Source organism: Peromyscus leucopus, chromosome 2 (genome assembly GCF_004664715.2).
Source record: "Peromyscus leucopus breed LL Stock chromosome 2, UCI_PerLeu_2.1, whole genome shotgun sequence".
Lineage (NCBI taxonomy): Eukaryota > Metazoa > Chordata > Mammalia > Rodentia > Cricetidae > Peromyscus > Peromyscus leucopus.
Genome location: NC_051064.1, coordinates 130,854,696 through 130,874,103, shown reverse-complemented (window position 1 = coordinate 130,874,103; position 19,408 = coordinate 130,854,696). Strand labels below are relative to the sequence as shown.

The following is a 19,408-nucleotide window of genomic DNA, read 5'->3' as shown; positions in this document are numbered from 1 at the left end:
TCATGGATAGCCTTGGTGTGTGGGGAGGATTGAGAAGGCATCACACAGGCAGAGAAAGACGGGAGGGTGAGCCACTGGCACTTACGGGTTTCCCGGGCCGACCCACACCTTCAGGACCTGGCTCTCCCTTGGGGCCTGGCTTCCCAGGCAGTCCCGACACATCGGTCGACGCCCCCTGCAGGCTGGAGCAGGCAGTGCAGCCATCACCCTGGTCGGAGACAGGTACAGACAAAGGGAGCCTGTGAGCCAGGACTGGTAGCCAGGCCAGGGGGCATGGCGAAGGGGCCTCCTACATCCTCTGAGAGCCCCACCCCTCTTCTGCCTCTCCTCAGTCGAGGAAACAAAACAGATCCCTGATAGTCCAAGTCGGAGGCATCTGGTGCTGCCAGGCTTCCTTGAGGCTTCCTGCAGTCCCCACCCCTCATTAACTGGCCCCTTGATTTCTATTTGCCCATGCAACAGACTCCTCCAAGCCTGGCTGACTTACCTTTTCTCCTTTTGGCCCAGCAGGACCCCGAACTCCAGGCTCTCCAGACATTCCAGGCTGCCCAGTGGTGCCCGGAGTTCCAGGGTCTCCCGGATTCCCAGCATCACCCTGAAAGGAGTAGGGTTTAAGGAGGACGCTGTTGCCCAGCTGGGAGCAGGTTGCCCTTTAAGACCTGTGGGCAATCACAGTCCCTTCCCTGGGCTGGGGGCTGGGGCTAAGAAGAGAGTGGAGACTAGTACCAGCAATCAAGAAAAGGGGGTCAGATCTGCTTCTGAGAGGGGGGTGGGATGGAATTGGATGGGTGGGGAGGAGTTGGGGGAAAAACCGCAATCAGAACACATTCCATTTAAAAATGTATTTTCAATTAAAAAAGGAAGAAAAGGGGACAGAGCCTCCAAGATAACCAGGTACCCACCACCTCCATGCCCACCCACATCCTCTCACCTTCTGGCCCTTGAGTCCAGGCTCTCCAGCTCTGCCCTGAGGAGAAAATGGTCCCAGCACCCATTCACTCAGAGTTGACGCCCCTGGGTCCCCAGCACTGTGTGAGACCCAGGGGATGTGGCAGAAAGTGAGAGGCGATGACCTCTGTTCTCATTCTAACATTGGAGACATTTCTGCCTGTATGACCTAGGCAAGGTACCTCATCTAGCTCCTCATCTGACCTCAACTTCCTCATCTGTCAAATGGGGATGATAACGTAGTGTAGGCTTCTGCACCAAAGGGTTCTTGTGAGATTATTCTGCTGTGGCCAGTGTTTGCCGTCACCATTAAAGCCGAGACCTTAGCCCACAGCAGGGACTGCCGTCTCTCCAACGTCACTTGTGTGCTCTACAGTGCTTCACGCTCGTCATAACTCAAGCTTCTCCACAACTCTAAGGGCAGGACCCCGAGGGACAGATAACAAAAGTGATTTGCTCAGTCAAAGAGCTTACAAAAATCGGGGCCAGGATTGGGACCTAGCTCCACTGAGATTGTACCTCGACCTTGCTCTGCCACTCTGTGTCCCAGGGTGAAGTACAGAGGCCTGTGTGAGGGATGCAAGCAGCTTGCACTGGACACAGAGATGCTGATCCCACCCCACTTTGTCCTTCTGCCCCCAAAGTCAAGAGCTGCTGGGGAACCATGCTCTCTCTTGCATCCTGCCCACATCCATCTCCAGAGATCCCAGAACTCACCTGCTTTCCAGGCAGTCCAAAACCTGGGGGACCAGGCTCTCCTTTCTCTCCAGCTGGGCCAGGCACGTGAGCCACATGGTTGTCCCCATCGGGAAGCTTGGACATGGCTGCACAAGGCTCACAGGGCTCCCCCTGCAGAGCAGAGGTACTGGGTTAAGGGTGTCCTGGGTCCTGGGGCTTGGGATCCGGGCTGTGTAATGTAGCCAGCTCCAACACAGCACCTCTGGTGAGTGGGGGATGTTTTCAGAGAGACTGGGAGCACGGGAAGAAGCGGAGATGGAGGCAAGACTATGTTGCTAAGAGCCAGAATTCACCCCACAGCCTGCAGGGAGCCCAGGATCTGGAGTAGAACAAGGGCATCTTCTTCAGGGGCATGTCCTGGTGGCATGCCAGGAGCCCCAGACTCACCTTTGCCCCTTTGGTGCCTGCTGGTCCCACTGGTCCTGGTGGCCCCTGTGTGAGAAACCATGTGAGAGGGTGCCCAGCAGCAGCCAAGGCTAGGCAGAGGCCTGGCCCCAGACTGTCAGTTCTCCTGTGGAGGGCACTGCCTCCCACCTTGCCCTTCCCTAAGCCACTGCTGTCTGAAAAATACTTACTGGAACTCCAGCCGGCCCTGTGTACACCAAAATTACCCTGAGGGCCAAGCAGAAAGTATATAGTTAAAGGGGAAACAGGGTAGAGGTGCCAGGTGCAGGAGCAGGCTCTTGGGATGTCTACTGGCAAGGGAAAGTGCGGCTAGGATTCCCCCAAACTCCTCAGGGAATCCCTGACCAGCCACAGTCTTGAAGCTAAGCCCAGCCCTGGCTACTCCTCCAGCAGAGATCATGAAGTCATTTTTTCAACAGCTGTTCATCGAGCGCCTTTTGGCCCTGAGGACCGGGCTAGGTACTGCATATGTGAACAGCACAGACAAAAATGCCCCGTGGACCTTGCACACTGAAAAGCTTTTTTAAAAAAGTAACCCTATGCTATGTAGTCAAGGATCACCTTGAACTTCTGATCCTCCTGCCTCGGGTGCACATCACCTTGCCCAGTTTATATGGTGTTGGGGACCAAACTCAGGGCTTTGTGCATGCTAGGAAAACAGTCTACCAGTTGATCTATAGTCTCATCTTTTCCCCCAACTTATTTTGTGTGTGTGTGTGTGTGTGTGTGTGTGTGTGTGTGTGTGTGTGTGTGTGTGTGTGTAGTGTATGTATGTACACATATGGGTAGGCCAGAAGTTGACATCAGGCATCTTCCTCAAACATTCTCCACGTAATTTTTTGGGGCTGGGTCTCTCTCCCCGACCCCAGAGCTCATCAATTCAGCTTGGCTGACTGGTCAGAGAGCCCCAAGGTTCCACCTGTTTTCTCACCCACAGTGCTGGGGTTACAGGGCTTCTGGCTTGTTACGTGGGATGCTGGGAATTCGAATTCAGGTCCTCAAGCTTGTGTGGCAAGCATTTAAAATAGTAACCTTGTAAGTGATAAGGAGTGCCATGCAGGGAACAAGGTAATGACCCAGACCAAGAGGCAATCCCATTTATACAGGGTGGTCAGAGAAGCGCACTACAGTTATCAGAAAGATGGGATTGAGGCCCGCCAGTGGGAGCCTCTGTGTTCCTACGGGAATCACCTCGATGAAGTCTGGAGGTGGGAACAGTCTCCACACATTCCAGAATGGAAGGAGGATCAGATGACTGAAGCAAAGGAAGGCAGAGAGAGGAGGAGGAGAAGCTAGAAGGAAGATCATCCAGCATGGGCTCCAGCAGGACTGTGGCACCAGGTCAAGTCCCCAAAGGCCTGTAAGCAGGAAGTTCTGTCATTGGAATCTTTCTACAAAGGCGCCTTAACTGCTCAGTGATGAATGAGCTGCTGAAGGGCCACAAGGGACACACGAGGACCAGAAGAGGTGTCGCCACCATCAGGAGCGAGACCATGGAGACCCAGTGGAACAGAGGGAGAGAAGCAGGGAGAGAGAGCTGAGGGAGCAGCGGGCTGAACCATCAGGACTTGCATCTGGGATGGATGGAAGGGGGACTGTGTGGGGGAAGGAGGAGTCAAGGGTGACGCCAGCTTCGGGCTTTGGGGATTTCGGTATATGCTATTTGCTGTGATGGGAAAGGCTGGTCACACTTGTTGGCCTCTAATCCAGTGCTAAGGAGGGGTAGGAAGGAGAAGCACAAGGTCAAGGTCTGTCTGTGGTACATTGTGAGTTCAAAGCCAGCCTGGGCAATTAGTGAGACCCTATTTCAAAATAAAGGGTAAAATAAGGGTTCTTCAGGCCTCTATGGGGCAGGGGATGTAGCTCAGTGGTAGAGTACTTGCAAAGCATGTGCTAGACTCTGGTTCATTCTCAGTGACACCACACACACACACACACACATACACACACACACACACACACACTAATGGAAGGTGTTGGGAAGGGGCACTAACACTCCATTTGAGAAATGCCAAGTGTGATTTGCCTGTTAGAGGTGGTCTGAACACACATCATCCTAATGTGTGCCCTGCTTGAGTACGTCCACACCCACAGAACCCCTCATTTGAGCAACCCTCTATTAGAAGTTCAATGCTGCCATTTATCTCTCACACAATCATACACACAAATGTTAACACATGGGCATTGAAATCTAGAGACCCAGCTGAGTGGTGGCGATTATAGACTGTGGAGCCAGACTTGCTGGGCTCAAATCACAATTCTGTATCCAAACATCCACGGGGCACTGGGAGATTCCCTTGGCCTTTTTATGTCTCATTTTCCTTATCCATAAAATGGGAATAGTGGAGAACAAATGTACTCCATCAGATCTGGGGGAAATAAAACAAGAATATAACATGCACACGGCTTGGAACCGTGCCTGGCACGTAATGAGTAGAAAAGAAGAGTTAAATATTATTTTGCTATAAGGTAGTCTTGGATGTGCTTAATAGTTTTAGATTATTGTTAAATTAAAAATACAACACTGAGGAATTCTCTTGAAGAATATGAAGTTCTTGGAAATAAGTTACTTGACTCTGCTCAGAAAAAAAAAAAAAAAAAAAAAACCCTGATGGGGGTGAGTAGTGGCGGCGCACACCTTTAAACCCAGCACTTGGGAGGCAGAGGCAAGTGAATCTCTGTGAGTTTGAGGCCAGCCTGGTCTACAGAGCAAGATCCAGGACAGCCAGGGCTACATACAGAAATCCTGTCTCAAAAACCAAAACCAAAACAAAACAAAAATCCCGATGAATGCAGTCTGCTGTGAAGTTACAGCTTGATCTCTGCCTCACTTGCCTCTTGGGGCTGTCTCCCTGGCCTTGCCTATCTCTGATGCCCGGCCCAGGGCTCACCTTCTCTCCTTTCAGCCCTTTTGGCCCAGGAACTCCAGATTTCCCCTTAAAACAAAACAAATAAAACAATATGGAATTACAGCGCCTTTGCCTGACACCCCTCCAAGTTCCCAGTGTCTGTGTCCAACGAGCAAGAGAAAGGGATGAGAGGAATTGCTAGACAGTTACTACTGTACAAGCAGCAGCCTAGCGCAGACAAGGGAAAGTGCTGGATGCAGGATGCAGGCTGCTTCATGGCTACCTCCTGGTCCCTGCCCCCAAAGTGTGCGATCCTGAAGAGTCAGGGCAGCCACTAGTATGCCAAGGACAGGTCACTCACCGGAAGGCCAGGTAAACCATGGCCAGGGGAGCCTAGGTCTTCATTGACCTCTGTAGAGGGCCCGAGATGCTGGGCCCCGACCCCTGTGCTGCAGGATGAACAGGGTTCCCCCTAGGGAAGGAAGAGAAGAATCAAAACCTCCCAAGTGGGCAGCAGGCAAAGAGCAGGGCACAGCAGCTTCCTACCTTCTCCCCTTTCATGCCTTGGATGCCTGGATCTCCCTGCAGGAAACACAAAAAGGGTTTGTGGGCCGAGGCCAGGCATGTGGGGACACCCCAAACGCTCTAGCCATATTTAAGGACAGCAGTGTGACACACCACATAGATGCCCTTTGAACTGCCCCCCCCCCCATCCTGTGGGGTTCAAAGCCAGCACCTCCGAGGCAGCGTCCATCAACTTACACAACAAACAAGGGAAATAAACTTAGGCTAAATGTCCCCTGAAGGTTTCTTACATACCCGGTCACCTTTCAGTCCAACAACTCCTAGGCCCTCCTGGAAGAGAGGGGTATATGGAAGCGTGAGATGAGGAGGCCGGGCCAGGACCTTAACCCTGGCCATGACCACTTTCTTCCATCGTCTCCAGCCAACACCCAAGCCCAGAGCCAGGCTCCATTCAAAGTAAGAGATGGCTCCACCCTGTCTTGCCCAAAAGATATCCTAGAGTCTCTTGGGGTTGGGGGGAGTGCTGGAAGGTTGCCATGGAAACCTGGGATGACACTCTAGCCAGCCCTGGGCTCTATGGTTCAACCCCCTCTGGGCTGCACTCTGCTGTAATCTCTCTGTGGCTTTGAGATCCACCCCAGTCCCTCAGGGTCTGTTCTGTGTGTGTCCCTCAGTGGTCCCTTGGATACTCACCCCAGCTGGAGCAGGATCGCCTGGCTCCCCTTTAGGACCTGGTTTTCCAGGGAGTCCCACAAAATTCTGGAACCCTTCAGGCAGCGTTGGACACACTTCACAGGGGTCACCCTAGCGAACAACCACAGGAGGATAGGGTGAGGCTGAGACCTTGGGGAAGACGAAGGTCCGTCACACCCGCTCTGGGCATCCCCATCATCAAAGTGGGCAAGAACACCGAGGGCCTTCATGCCCAAGCGACTCATTCATTCAGGAAAGGAGTCCCAGACTTCCTTCAACTACGTCCTCAGAGCCAACCGGGGGAGACACATGTGTCCCACTGACAGATATGAAATGGGCTGAGAGAGAAGCTTAGAGACCACCCCGCCCCCCACGTTCATAAACCATGTGGGTGCCAGAGACAGGGTCTGTGTCTGGCTGACCGCCCCCCCCCCCCGCCGCCAGGCAGGCTCCTGATCTAATCATATAGCTTCCACAGTAATAAAGAGAGGGTCACCCGAGGCAGGCCCTGCACGTGGGCAGAGTGCCCCTGCTGCTCAGAGCGGATCCTGTTCCCACCCCAACCCAGGGCAGCCAGGCCTGGAGCTCACCTTCTCTCCCTTAGACCCTGGCACTCCTGGCTTCCCCTGTTTGTAGGGGGAGAAGCAGGGGCATTAATGCCAGGGCAGAGGGATCACCATGCCAGGAAAGAGCTGAGGACCCAAGCCCCTCCCCTGGAGGCCCTGGAAGAGCAGACCCAGGCATGGTGGGCAAGGGCCCCCTCCCCTGCTTGTGGTCACTCACAGGCTTCCCTCCAGGGCCTTCCTTTCCTGGTGTCCCAGAGCTGCCCTGTGACCAGAAGAAAGGTTAAAGGGGAAGTTCCCACTGATGTGACCTCTATCCCTTTGTCCCTTCATCCGGCCCTCTCGGCCGAACCTCCCATCTCTCCATTTGGTTCACTGGCTGACTAAACTCTCTCTTCCTATTGCCTGTCCTCCTGGGTGTCTAGCTCTGGAAAAGGACAAGATGACTAGGGCTCTGAGTGCCCTTCCCTACAACAAGGAGGAGGTGACAGACATTTCCAGGGCTTGCTGCTCACCAAAGCCAAGGATCCCACCCCAGCTAGTATCGGAATAGAGACACCCTCTTTAGCAAGCCGACTGAACTGAGCCTCTTCAGGCCAAAGCCTGGCCGCCTCCTGGGACATGCGCACTGCACGACCACACTTCCCTCCCCGGCCTGTGTCCACACGGCCTCTGCGCTTACCTTGTCTCCCTTAGGGCCTGGTGGGCCACCCGGATCTCCCTGATGACAGAAACAGAGTGGTACAAGTCTCTTCTCCACAGCATGAGGAGGGGTTTTGTCTTAAGCCTTCCTCCAACCTGCACCCCTGGGACGGGGTCTTATCCCTAACTGAGCCCCACCCCGGGGGAGAAGGTGGCGGGGGACAAAGTCCTCAGGAGAGAACAGCAGAAGAGGTACAGGGATACTTACAGGAGTCCCAGGCAGTCCTATCCCAGGCAGCCCGGGGAGGCCGGGGGGCCCAGGTTCTCCTGCCAGTCCCTCAGGCCCAACAAAGCCAGGGTCACCCTAGCACACAAGTAGTCATGAGAGAGTTACCACCTTAGCCCTCCCCGCCCCTCCCACACCCAGGCCTGCAACTCACTTTCTGCCCTTTGGGCCCGATGACACAGATCTCTCCTGGCCGACCCTGTGGGGAAGAGGGCCGAGGTAGGGACAGCCAGGGGCCTGGCCTCCGCCCCACTGAGACAGGAAAGTAAATACACACCTCCTTCACCCTTACTGTCCTTCTCCCATGCCAGACCCCAACCGGTTGCCCTATGGCCATCAAATATCACCAGACCTAGAGTCAAGAGGCCTCCTGGGACACAGCACCTCACCTCCTTGGCCAGGAGGAGGGGCTGAACCTCTGGGTTAGATCTAGCACTTTGAGGCCTAGCGAGGGGGTCCCCCAGCAACATACATCTCGGCCTGGCTTTCCTGGCAGTCCCTTGAGGCCTCCGTCACCCTTCTCGCCTTTCTGGCCCTGGGGAGGGAAGACACAAGAGGCAAGAACTGAGGAGCAGAAGCGAGGCAGTTCCAATCAGTGAAGGGCCAAGTGCCTCCCAGAGCCCCCCTCCCCAACTCGGCCTCTTCGGAAAAGGAAATGCCTTCCACAGAAGGGCAGACAACAGAAAGGACTTCCAAACCAGCCAGACCACTCATTCCACAAGCACGTGGCGTGGCCCTCTAGATGTGGTGGGTGTTTGGCTGAGGCAGAGGACTAGAAGGGACGTGGGGGGGGGGGGTCAGTCAACTCTGCCAACTGTCACAATTCTCTAGGAAGACCTTAGACATTTCCCTCCTCACGAACATAGGCCCGTGGCCCATCCAGGCACCCACCCCTCCAAACATAAGCCTATTACCTTCTGGCCTGCTGAGCCTGGGAGTCCTGAGGGTCCCTAGGATGAGGAAGGAGCACAGACGGATGGGTGAGGCTGGGCCAGGACCACGTCTCTGCCCTGTGGTAGGTCCCGGGCTTACCAAGTCTCCCGATTCTCCCTTTTCTCCTTTCGGGCCTTCGGCACACTGTCAAGGAAGAAAAGGGGTGAAGTGGCCAGAACAGCCCTGCCTCAGCCCTGAAGCAGGCCTCACCTCCCAGTCTTACCTGAAGTGGGGCATCTGGGGAGACTCGGACACAGTCGTTGCCCTGTGAGTAAGGAGCAGGGGTCAAGGCTAAGGCCTTCCAGGGGAGTCACCAAAACTTGTAGCTAGGAAAGGGCCAGGAGCCCCTAGAAAATAGGCTCCGGCATGCTAATAACCACTGTAGAACCCTGTCCAGACGCCCACTTGGCCAGGCTTTCCACTGACATGGTGGGAAGTTCATTTCCAGGGGGAGGGGTCCTGGTGTGGATTTCGTTAGGGCACTTACCCGTGCTCCCTTCTCTCCCTTGGGGCCTGATGGTCCAGTCAGGCCTCGCTCACCTTTCCCTCCCTGTGGGTGAAACCGGAGTGATGGTGGTGCCTGAAGGGAGCCTCCAGGAAGTACTCCCCACCCCTGGTTGCCTCCATCCATCTACTATGCAAATGCGCGCGCGCACGCAGAGTCCCAAGCCCCCCACACACACATACCATGCACTACCCACAGTATATGGGTTCCGTATACACCAAAGGACTGTTTGGCAAACCTACAGTCTCACACAGAGCATCCCTTGCCCCACGCCCACAGGCACGCACACGAGCGAACACACAGCAGGTGTGCGAACATGCCACGTTCACCCCATCACTCACAAGCCGAGGCTCATTAGACCCCCCAGGTGCATAGGGGGTTCAACTCTCAGCCTGTGGACCACATAGGTGCAGCTGTGTGTTCCGGAATCCACAGGGACACCTGCACACAATCACCCTGGCGCATCCCAGGACCTATGCCTGGCATAGTGAGCCCCCAGACTCCCCTCAAGCCAAAGGAGAACACTCACCTCCTGGAATGAGGATTGTGCACCCAGGACCCAGGGCTTGGTACTACGTACTAAGGTACTTGGCCTCAGCAAAGGTTAGTTCTGGACTCTGCACACACAACCCACTCACTCCAATACACACTTAAACACACCAGGGTAGTTGTGGTATAAACACATGACTACAGAGCCACATGACATGGGAAGGACCAAGGCCACCAAAGAGGAGAGGAGAATTCTCTTCTCTGCTAGGTCTTACCTTGGGACCAGAGGGACCAAGTGTGACCTGAGGGAACAGAAGAGGGAAGAGAACATTGAACTTTAGGGATTAAGAGGGAACCAGGGGCCCAGAGGGGACCAGCAAGTCAGCTAGGCTCGCACTGAGACCCAACCGCAAGAATCCCAGCCCCCATTCTGCCTCCCAGGCCAATCAGCATGCTGACTCTATTTCCCTAGGCTGTACAGCCAGCAGAGGGGTCCAATCTACTTTCCCCAACCTGCCTGCCTTTGGCTAGCCCCACCTCAAGCTGTTAGGCTAACCCGGTCACCCAGTTACCATGGTAACCCCAGCACATCTGGGAACCATGGCCTTACCAGATTTGATGGGAGACTGGAAAGAAGAGGAGAAGGGGTGGGGGTGGCGGGGGGCGTACATCTAAGTTGCCCCAAAGTTAGGGGATTCCTGCCCTTTATGAATCAATATAGCCCATCAGCTCAAAACACAGTAGCCCTTACTGCCTGCAGAAGGGGCACAGTAGAGACCAAATGGCTGCCGCCCGAGCCCTGAGTTCTGTCCTTCCAGACTCCCAGTGGGAAGGCTGGGCTAGGCTGGGAGAGGAGAATGCTCAGGCTCTGAGCTGTGTGTCCCTGGGCTGCGCCCCCGCTTCCCGCCCCGCCCTTTCCCGCTCTAGGCCTCCAAGGTGACATGTGGTGCCTTCCAATCAAAGTGGATCTGAGATCTGGAGGCAAGCACACAGCTGGAATCAGCAGCCAAGGTCTCGAGTCCCCTCCCACCCACCAAGGAGGCCACCATCCTGGATCAGGACACCCCGCTGAGATGTCAGGGCTTGGTGGATTTAGGGGTGGGGCTAAGCGTAGCTCTGGGAATCAGGCAAGGGAGGGATGGGAAGGCCAACAAAGCCCCCTTGTCCTCAACCAGGAAGCTCCAGGCTACTCTAGGCTACAACCACCCCCAGACGGTGGCCACACCGCCCACAGCCCTCCATCCGCTCACATTGCTCTCCCGGGCACCGTGGACACAGGGCGGGCACTGAAAGAGAAGAACAGGCCTGCAGGTCAATTCTGAGCCTCTGAGATTAGCCCTATCCAACATGAGCTTCTCTCTCTCTCTCTCTCTCTCTCTCTCTCTCTCTCTCTCTGTCCAAACAGCCCCTCACATGTCCTTAGCATGACCTGAGATGGACATAGAGACAGAAAGCATAGAAAGCCAGCCTTGCCCCTTATCTCCCACCAACACAGACCTACAGCCATCTTCTCAAACGAAAAGCCCAGAGAGGAATAGTAACAAGCCCAAGGCCACACAGCATGTCACTGGAGAAGGGCTTCACGGCTAAGACCTAGGCTTTCAGGGCTTCTACCCTACAATCCAGAGCGGACAGGGCCTAGTGCTGGGTCCTCAGGAAGGCTGGGTGTTTCACAGTTATTCATCGCCCCCACACCTAGGCTCTATGCCTCAAAACCTTTATCCAAAGAGTTAGTGCCAACACCTCCCAGCCCCGACAAAAGGCTCACCTCATCGGCTTCCGTCTCCCGCTGGGCCTGGGAAGAGGGAGGCATGGGAGTGGGGGGAAACCCGAGACCAAGCATTGCTGCAAGCCCCTGTACAAGAGCAGGCAGGAGCCAGCTCTCTAGAGAACGCCCAGTACCGCGTCCCCGCCCAGTCTGTCTTCCCTTCTCAGAACTGGCACCACACAGCCAAGCTCTGTCTGGGCAGGAAGAGAGTGGGAGCGTGGCATCTTCTCCGAGGGCTTCACAGAGGGCATGCAGGGCAGACAGAGGGCACCATGGGCTCTCCCTCCACCCACCAGCTCTACCTTTGTCCCCCTTTCTGCCTTCTGGCTGCTTCTTCCCATCAGCTGTGCATCCACCTGGACAGACAGAGGGACAATTCTGGGGTCCACGCTGGAAAAGGGGCATCCAGACAGAGCACATGGATGCCAGGCACCCCCTCAGTTTGGCATCTGGCACCTCCCAGGACATCGAGGGCTTGTTCAGACCCCCGAGGCTGCCCCCCCACAGGCGCCCCTTCTCTCCCCCCTACACCCCCCCATGTGATGTCGTAGAAAAGAGGCAGAGAATCAATGGGATCTTGTGTTTCTGCAGCCAAAGGCTGGGCATGGTGCCTGGGTAGGCAGGGACACTGCCCAGCCAGAGGGTGGGGCTGAGGGAAGGATGGGGCTTCCCTGCCACCTCCAGAGAACCTGGGAGTGGACAGGGCAGCTGGCCATGGTGCTGGGAGAGGCAGAAAGCCTCCGGGAAAACAGTGCAGCCTGACCTCTGGGCCCAGACATCTCTGCCCAGGAGAAACTGCAAACTGGATCCTGCTCTCCACAGGAGGGTCTAGATGGCATTAGTGGGAGACTGGCCAGAGTCAGAGCTAGAGTGGCATAATGTGCAATGCCAACAAGCAGCAGACATGGGGTTCCCCCGTGGGTTCTCTCTCTGCCTCCCTGAGTTCCATAAGGTAAGACATAAGTTGAGCCCACATTCAGAGATCTTCCTCCGCTTAGGCACACGGGCTGCTGAGTCTGGGGGCAGGCCTCAGCCAGGTCGGGAGTGGAACTGTCTCCCTTGCACCTCCGCTGCTCACCCACCTTGCTGCTCTGGGGCTCCTCCAAGCAGAAGCAGCGGGTGTAGACCTTGCCCTCTGTCTGAGGATTGATCTCAATGAGCTCATTACTCTGGGTATCCCGGCGGGCCTTGGAGGTCTCTGGGGGACACTGTTCAATGTGGGGGAAAGGCCAGGGTCAGGAGAAAGGCAGATGCATCCTCAGACCTCTGCCATCCCCATGCAGGCTGCTCTCTCTCCAACACAGCATGTGCTGGGGGGGCAGCTACTCACCCCTCCTGGTAAGATCTCACAGCAGCCCTCCTCCAGCACCAGCTCTGGGTCACAGTAGATGTGCGCCTGCTGAAGGTCAAACTGCGGGGGAAACACGGGTTCATCTTATTTCAGACGATCAAATAGCTCTGCCCTGGTCCCCAAAGAAGCTCAAAGACGTCTTCGCCCCAGGATTTGACTTTAGGGTCTTTCTAGGCTGGTCAGGGAGGCCATCAAGAATAGAGCTGTCGCTAAAAGCAGAGATAGAGGAGGGAGAGAGGGAGGGAGGGAGGGAGGAAGAAATAGGGAGGAAGAAAGAAGATGGAGGGGGGCAGAAAGAGGGGGCTCCCTCCAAACTGGGCCCATCCTGTACATGAATATGCAAGGCAAAGCATGGCAGGGAAAGGGAAAAGTATATGCGAAGGCACAAATATGCAAATTCCGTAGGTGATCTGTCAGACTAGGAGGGAATCGACCCCAGTCGTCAATAGAGAGATGTAAGGAAAATGCGGGAGACAGTTAGAGCCCAGATGGTGGAGGGCTTGGAGTGTCAGGGTGACGTGGTTAGACTGCATATGGAAGGCAATGGCCCCAAAGGGAGCTCTGAACACAGACACACATTCTCAGGAGCTCAAGGCCCCCCCAGAGGTGGGAGCAGAGACCAGGACCCGGCACTCACCGAAACAGGCTTGCCCTGCTCAGCATCCAAGCCCAGAAATACATGTCCCCCAGGCCGAATGGGTTGCCAGGGCCCCAGGGGCTGGGAGGAGGCTGAGATGCAGTCCACATGCACAGAGGCCACACGACCTGCCACGCTCAGCATCAGCTTGTGCCAACGCAAATCGAAGAGCTGGGGCACTGGGAAGATGCAGGACACAAAGTCACCATCTTGGCCCTGTGCCCGGAGCTCTAGACTCCGCTCCTGGCTGTTGACTTCCAAGGAGATCTGTGACAAATTGGGGGAGAAAAAAGACAGGGATTCAGAGTTCTAGAGGCATAGCATGGAAAAGTCGAGGGCCTCAAGCTTATTTCACAGGAGGGGAGAAAGCCAATTGGGGTCGGAGAGAGGAAAATCCTGAAAGAATGTGATGGGCACTGGGGGCAGTCTCGAGAGTGGGCGCTGGGATGAAGCCCCAGAAACCACAAGTGTGGGTAGAAGCTGAGCTGGATTAATGCAACCAGTTGCCCAAGGAGTGGGGGAGCAAAAGGGTGGGCTCACCTGTGGGTACCCATTTGCATCGGTCACTTGGAACAGGTACCATGTGTTCCGGAAGGTGTGTTTCTTCAGCAGGACTGTCAGGACCAGGGCAAACTCCTCTGGGAGGCCCCGAGGGAACACTCTTCTGCAATGGAGAAGAGAGGGCGCTCTGAGGCTCAGGGACAACCAGCCACTGAGCACACTGGCACTCAGGTGTGAGCCCACCTGAGACAAGCACGGCACACACTTACAAACCATGTACACATTCATCTTGACACATTCACTGAGCGCCTTGGGGGTGCTAAGGGTTCGCTGGCTGCTAGGAAAGCCAGTGGTGAAAATATGCAAGAGCTTGTCCCTGTGGAGTCTCATGGGGCCCTATGGGGCAGAGGAACATTAACAGAGAATCCTTGAAACCATCTCAGGGGACCAGAGAGATGGATCAGCAGTTAAGAGCACTGGCTACTCTTCTGGAAGACCAGGGTTTGATTCCCAGCATCCATATAGTATCTCACAACCATCTGTAACTGGGGTCTATGGGGACCTAATGCCCCCTTCTGGCCTCTATAGGCACTGCACACATGGGGTGCACATACATGCAGGCATAACACTATACACATAATAAATACATAATTCAATTTTTTTTTTCTATTTCAGCACTGCATCCCAACTTTGGCAAGGGAGCTCCCAAAGAAGCCAGCATGGTGTATGGACCTGGGGAGAGATCCTAAGGAAAAGACCAAGAGGTTCTGCATAAACAGCAAGGGAAGGAAGTCAGCAGGAGCCGGACTGCCCAGGGACTGCTGGGAGTTGGACCTCACACAAGGCTACACTCACATAGACACAGGCTCTTGAAACCACCCTAGGGTTCTCATGGTTCACCTGGTCCTGCCATTGCCGGTGAGAGCCAGGCTGGGATTTGCCAGGCACCACATACACACACACAAAACCCACCCCTGCAAGCCCAGGAGTGGACAGTGGGTAGACTTTGGGCAGGGGAATGCTCAAAACGGCCTCCAGAGAGGCCCTGGACTTGGGCCTCACATCCAGAGATGCAGGGATGTGGCTGAGGTCGGTATGGATTCCCAGTGGTCACCAGAGTCCTTTACCGTGTGGGTTGGGTCAGCGGGACAGCCCCCAGCCGTAAGATGAGTGGCCCCTTGGGGTTGCGGATCTTCTTGATGGCAGATGTCTTCATGAGGTTCAGTCGGCGGATTAGGTTGAAGCCTTAGGGATACCAGAGGAAGGGCAAGTGAGAAGTGGGGGCTGCCCCAGGAAGGGGGTAGGGGACAGCTGAGGCCACACTTACCAGTCACGTTGGTTGATGGGTCACTACTGTGTTCCAGCTTGAGTCCTTCTTGCTGTGAAGCTGGGCACCGCTCACCTGGAAGAGAGTTGGCCTGGAGAGTTAGGAACTCAGAAGGGCAGCTGTCGGGGGGGTGGCGGAGGGGGGTTCCTGGGGATCCCAGGAGGGGACAAGTCCATAGTCTTCCTTCTGGACCTTTAACCTAGTCTGCCTTGAGGCTGTGCTCACACTTGCCTTCTGACCCTGGCTGCTCAGGAAGAGCCCAGCATATAGCCGGGAAAACTGAGGCCCATTCCAAAGCCATTGAACGAGTCAACAGCAGAACAGGACCAGAACCCCAGGACCACAGCCTTCCAATACCCCAGCTGGAGCTAGGCCAATAAGGAGTGAAAGGAACCCTGGGTGGTTCAGAGCCCAGACAGTGGGGAGTCATAGATATATGTCCATGTTCCTCCATGTGTTCCGCCTAGATGGGGGCAGAGGAACAGTGCAGGGATGAGGAAATGTTATCTCCATGCACACTGGGTGTTACATGCAACTGTGTGTACATGACTATGCATGCATGAGCTATGCATACCCATGTCCCCAGGGCTGTCACGTGCACTGGCACACATGTCCTAGGCCTGGTGACGTTCTACTTCCCATATTCACAGTAGAAAATGCAGACACAAGTCTGGGCTACCAGAATGACTTTTCACCTGCATACCCAGCTAGTGAATCAACAGAAAGAAACCAGGAGGCTGAGGGGGCCACAAGCTCCAGGTACCATCGAGACCTTAGGCCAGACAAGGCAAACGAAAGAGGTATGAGCTTCGAACAAGGACACAAGTCTCTGAAACCCCAAAGGGGCAGGCTGGTGGCTACAGCCTCCTTCTCCCTGGGGCTGGTGTTGATGGAGGTCCTAAATCAAAGAGACAGGGGCTAAGATCAACGAGCCTTCCCAGCAAAGCTGGGAAGCCAAGTCGAGTCACCCCCCAGAAGATAGCCAACTCCCTGTCCAGCCGAGTTGAAAGACAGAGCCCTGTGTCCCTGGGCACAGTGACCCACTGGAATCTCCACCCCCAAGTCTGGCCGGAAAGACCATCACTGTCTTTAGCATCGCCTCGGTGCTGGGTGACTCACCCTTGGCAATGGGCCCAGATTCCTTACAGATGTTGAAATCCTCTGCCCCAGCCCCTCTAGGGGACCCGGTGAGGGAGAGGAGAGCAAAACTCTCTGATACACACGCTGAAAACACACATGTGCCTGTACATACACACACACACACACACAGAGAGAGAGAGAGAGAGAGAGAGAGAGAGAGAGAGAGAGAGAGAGAGAGAGAGGCAGTCCCACCCACCCTGGATGCCTGGACTTGGGCCTAGGAGTTGGGCTCCTTCCTGGCTAGGTGGTGCAACTACCGGGCCCAGAGGGCACCCAGCAAGGCCAGGCAAATCGCCTGGTCAACTTCCCTTGGCTTTGGGCCCTGGCAAACTGTACCGTCTCCCTGTCCAGAGCCTGGACCGTGGGGTGGGCAGTCATCAGAGATCCAGGCTGGTGCAAAGAAGGAGCCTATGGCTAGAGGATGGAGTCACTGTCATAAGAAGGACAGAGGGGCTGGGCAGCTTTCTGGAAGAGTTGCCTTTCGTAGAGAGAGTGTGATGCCCGCTCCTTCCCATCTGGCTAGCCAGCAAGAAGTGCAAGGGTGTGCTGTGGAGAGGGGCTGCTCTTCCCCTGCAGAGACCCAAGAGTACATACAAATGTACTGCACTTCTCAAGTCGTAAACCCAGAGATACTCAGAGACAAGACACACACACACACACACACACACACACACACACACACACACACTCCACCTCATTCACACAGGCTCAAGTATGCAAACACCTCGGAAGCTAACCTGAGCTCAGCCCCTACACTTGCCCATAAATGCCCACATGACTGAGATATACATGGCCACCTATGTGCAGGGAGCCAGATGCAGGTCTGTGTCCGCTCACCTGTGTTTGTTCCATGGCTGAAGGTGGCCCAGAGCCCGAGCAGCCACAAGCCAGGAGCCCAGGATGCCAACATGCTGGTCCAGAGAGATCAGCTGCAGCCTTGGCACCTGACAACCAGAAACGGGGAAGGTGGGCTTCAACGTGCCCAAGGGACAACTGCATGTGTGGGTAAGCGGCAGCAGTCTGGGGGACCCACACACCAGGGACTGCCGTGGCCAGGGTTTGGTGTCCATCCCTCTCAGGGGCCCCACACATGCCTGGAGTGAGAATCTGGGCAGAGGTGATAATACAAATATTTAGCTACCTGTATGGCCCAGACACCCACCAGCCAGAGCAGAAGGCTTGGCTGAAGCCCAGGAACAGGGCCCAGGCACCCTCTGGCTGTGTCAGGATTGAGAAGGGATCTAGAGGTCCTTGAGATTTATTGAAATGCTTGCATGAATCCCAGAGCTTGCACAGCTGTGTCCTGTGCTGGCATACAGTAGCCCAGTACCTGGAGAGCCGTGCTCAGCTGAGCAGAGGTAGCCCTGCCAGGTGCCTACAAGGTCAGGGGCCAAAGACTGGACTGAGTCTTTTGGCAGAGATCATAGGGCTGTGTATGGGCCAAGAAAGCTTCCCCTTGGGGGTACAAGGGGCGGGAGGGCAGGTCACCAGGGCCCAGGACCTTGTTGCCAACCTCCCAGGCTGATGGATGCTCGTCTTTTGGTTTTATTAAACCCTGATGGATGGGCCCAGATAAATCAATGCAGGCTCAGCAAGTGGCCAGCAGAGCCATATATCATCCGGCCTCTTCCAGGACAGGCAGATCATGAGCGCACAAAGCCATGTGTGTCCATACAATCCACATAGGCGGACAGGCACATAGGTACCAGGACTACACAGTCAAACCTAGCTGCACGCAGGCATGCCAACAGACACGAGAACTAATAAGCTCAGAGTTTACATACCCACTCCTGTCCAGAGCCAGCTCATGAGCACCCCCCTCCCTTCCTGTCGGTACTTTCTTAGGCAAGGCGGATTTCGTCCCAGGAGGTCCTAACTTACCCACCTTGTTGCTGGATACAGAATAACAACAGAAAGGACCCCATACCCCAATGTTTAGGGTCTATGTAGGCTAGACTCTTCCTCCCTTCTCCCTGGGATGGAACTGTGCCCCCCACCCTAGTCATCTCCCATCCTGAGGGTGTTCATCTCCCACTCTGCACACCCTACCCCGGCTTTCCCTTCCTGACAGCCAATGGAAGGAGAGCCGGCTGTGAGCAGCATGTGGATGCAATGTGGAGGCGTGAACATAGATGTGCTCATCGTGTTCTGGCTTCCATTCCCAGGCCCCAGCCTGAGTGGAGGGCTGTAGAGATAGCTAGAGGGATGCTTCCAAGGAGACCCTGCCCCCTTCAACACAGACACAGATTGAGGCAGAGACAGCAGGACCAGCATGGAGTTTCCAGACCACCCTGCCACCGAGAAGAGCACTAAGGTCCTCAGAGAAGCGATGCCACTTGCCCCAGGTCACATAGCGAGTCAGTGGCAGAAAATGCCCTTTCAGCCTACAGCGTGAAGCAGCCCAGTCCTGGCCCACTTACCAATGGCCCGGAAACCCCCCACTGAGAAATCCTGGCGGCCCCAAGGCCGCCAGCTATGGGAAGCAGGGCCCCGGGGTCCACCGGCCCGCAGGGGGATCCTTGATCTCTCCCTGGCAGTCTGCGCTGTCCCCAGCTTCTCCGCGTCCCGAGTTCTTTCGGCTGAGTGCCGCGCAGCGCACGCCTGCCGGGACTGCCGGCCGCTCCTGGAGGGGGAAGAGGGCGGTTCCAGGGGGGCTGGGGCCCTGCCAAGAGGCTAATGGAACACAGCTGGGCCGGCCCGCCGAGCTGGAGGAGGAGGGAGGCCGCGAGGGCTCGGCGGCGGCGGCGGCTGCGGAGGCGCTGGCTGCTGGGCTGCACTACCGCGCTCCTGGCCTGGCCCTGCGCCCAGGGCGCACCCGTCCCGCTTCCCCAGCCAGGTGAGCCCGCGGGCGAGCGGGGCAAGGCGGGACCCTGCGTGCCCAGAGCTGCCCTGGAAGGGGCGCCTGCGGCGGGCTGGCGGGAAGGAGGCCAAGCCAGGCGCTCCCAGGGCCAGGCCTTGGGTTTAAGGGACCTCCTTTGTGCCCCCCTTTCCTTTTCCTTGGCTGGGACCCCAGAAAGCTGGAGAGGGCTAGGGACCCTCCTCCATAGCCATGGAACTCGCGACGTGGCTGCTGACCAAGCCTCAGTGGTCAGCTTTTTCCAGTGCCTG

General features: G+C 55.9%; 1 protein-coding gene across 1 annotated transcript in view; it reads right to left on the bottom strand.

The window, feature by feature from the left end:
- Col16a1 (collagen type XVI alpha 1 chain) overlaps positions 1-18,881 on the bottom strand; it is a 51,754-nt gene extending 32,873 nt beyond the window's left edge. Inside the window, 34 exon segments of the mRNA XM_028887633.2 lie at positions 86-208; positions 488-595; positions 932-967; positions 1,666-1,797; positions 2,074-2,118; positions 2,262-2,285; positions 2,287-2,298; positions 4,983-5,027; positions 5,302-5,412; positions 5,487-5,522; positions 5,760-5,795; positions 6,159-6,269; positions 6,749-6,784; positions 6,942-6,986; positions 7,404-7,442; positions 7,632-7,727; positions 7,804-7,848; positions 8,122-8,184; positions 8,564-8,599; positions 8,682-8,726; positions 8,806-8,847; positions 9,070-9,132; positions 9,852-9,878; positions 10,827-10,862; positions 11,345-11,371; positions 11,647-11,700; positions 12,427-12,552; positions 12,675-12,755; positions 13,333-13,599; positions 13,873-13,996; positions 14,961-15,078; positions 15,161-15,235; positions 17,138-17,244; positions 18,721-18,881. Coding sequence (XP_028743466.1) covers positions 86-208; positions 488-595; positions 932-967; positions 1,666-1,797; positions 2,074-2,118; positions 2,262-2,285; positions 2,287-2,298; positions 4,983-5,027; positions 5,302-5,412; positions 5,487-5,522; positions 5,760-5,795; positions 6,159-6,269; positions 6,749-6,784; positions 6,942-6,986; positions 7,404-7,442; positions 7,632-7,727; positions 7,804-7,848; positions 8,122-8,184; positions 8,564-8,599; positions 8,682-8,726; positions 8,806-8,847; positions 9,070-9,132; positions 9,852-9,878; positions 10,827-10,862; positions 11,345-11,371; positions 11,647-11,700; positions 12,427-12,552; positions 12,675-12,755; positions 13,333-13,599; positions 13,873-13,996; positions 14,961-15,078; positions 15,161-15,235; positions 17,138-17,210 — 2,337 coding nt within the window. The 5' untranslated portion in view covers positions 17,211-17,244; positions 18,721-18,881.
- Positions 18,882-19,408: the final 527 nt, after the last annotated feature.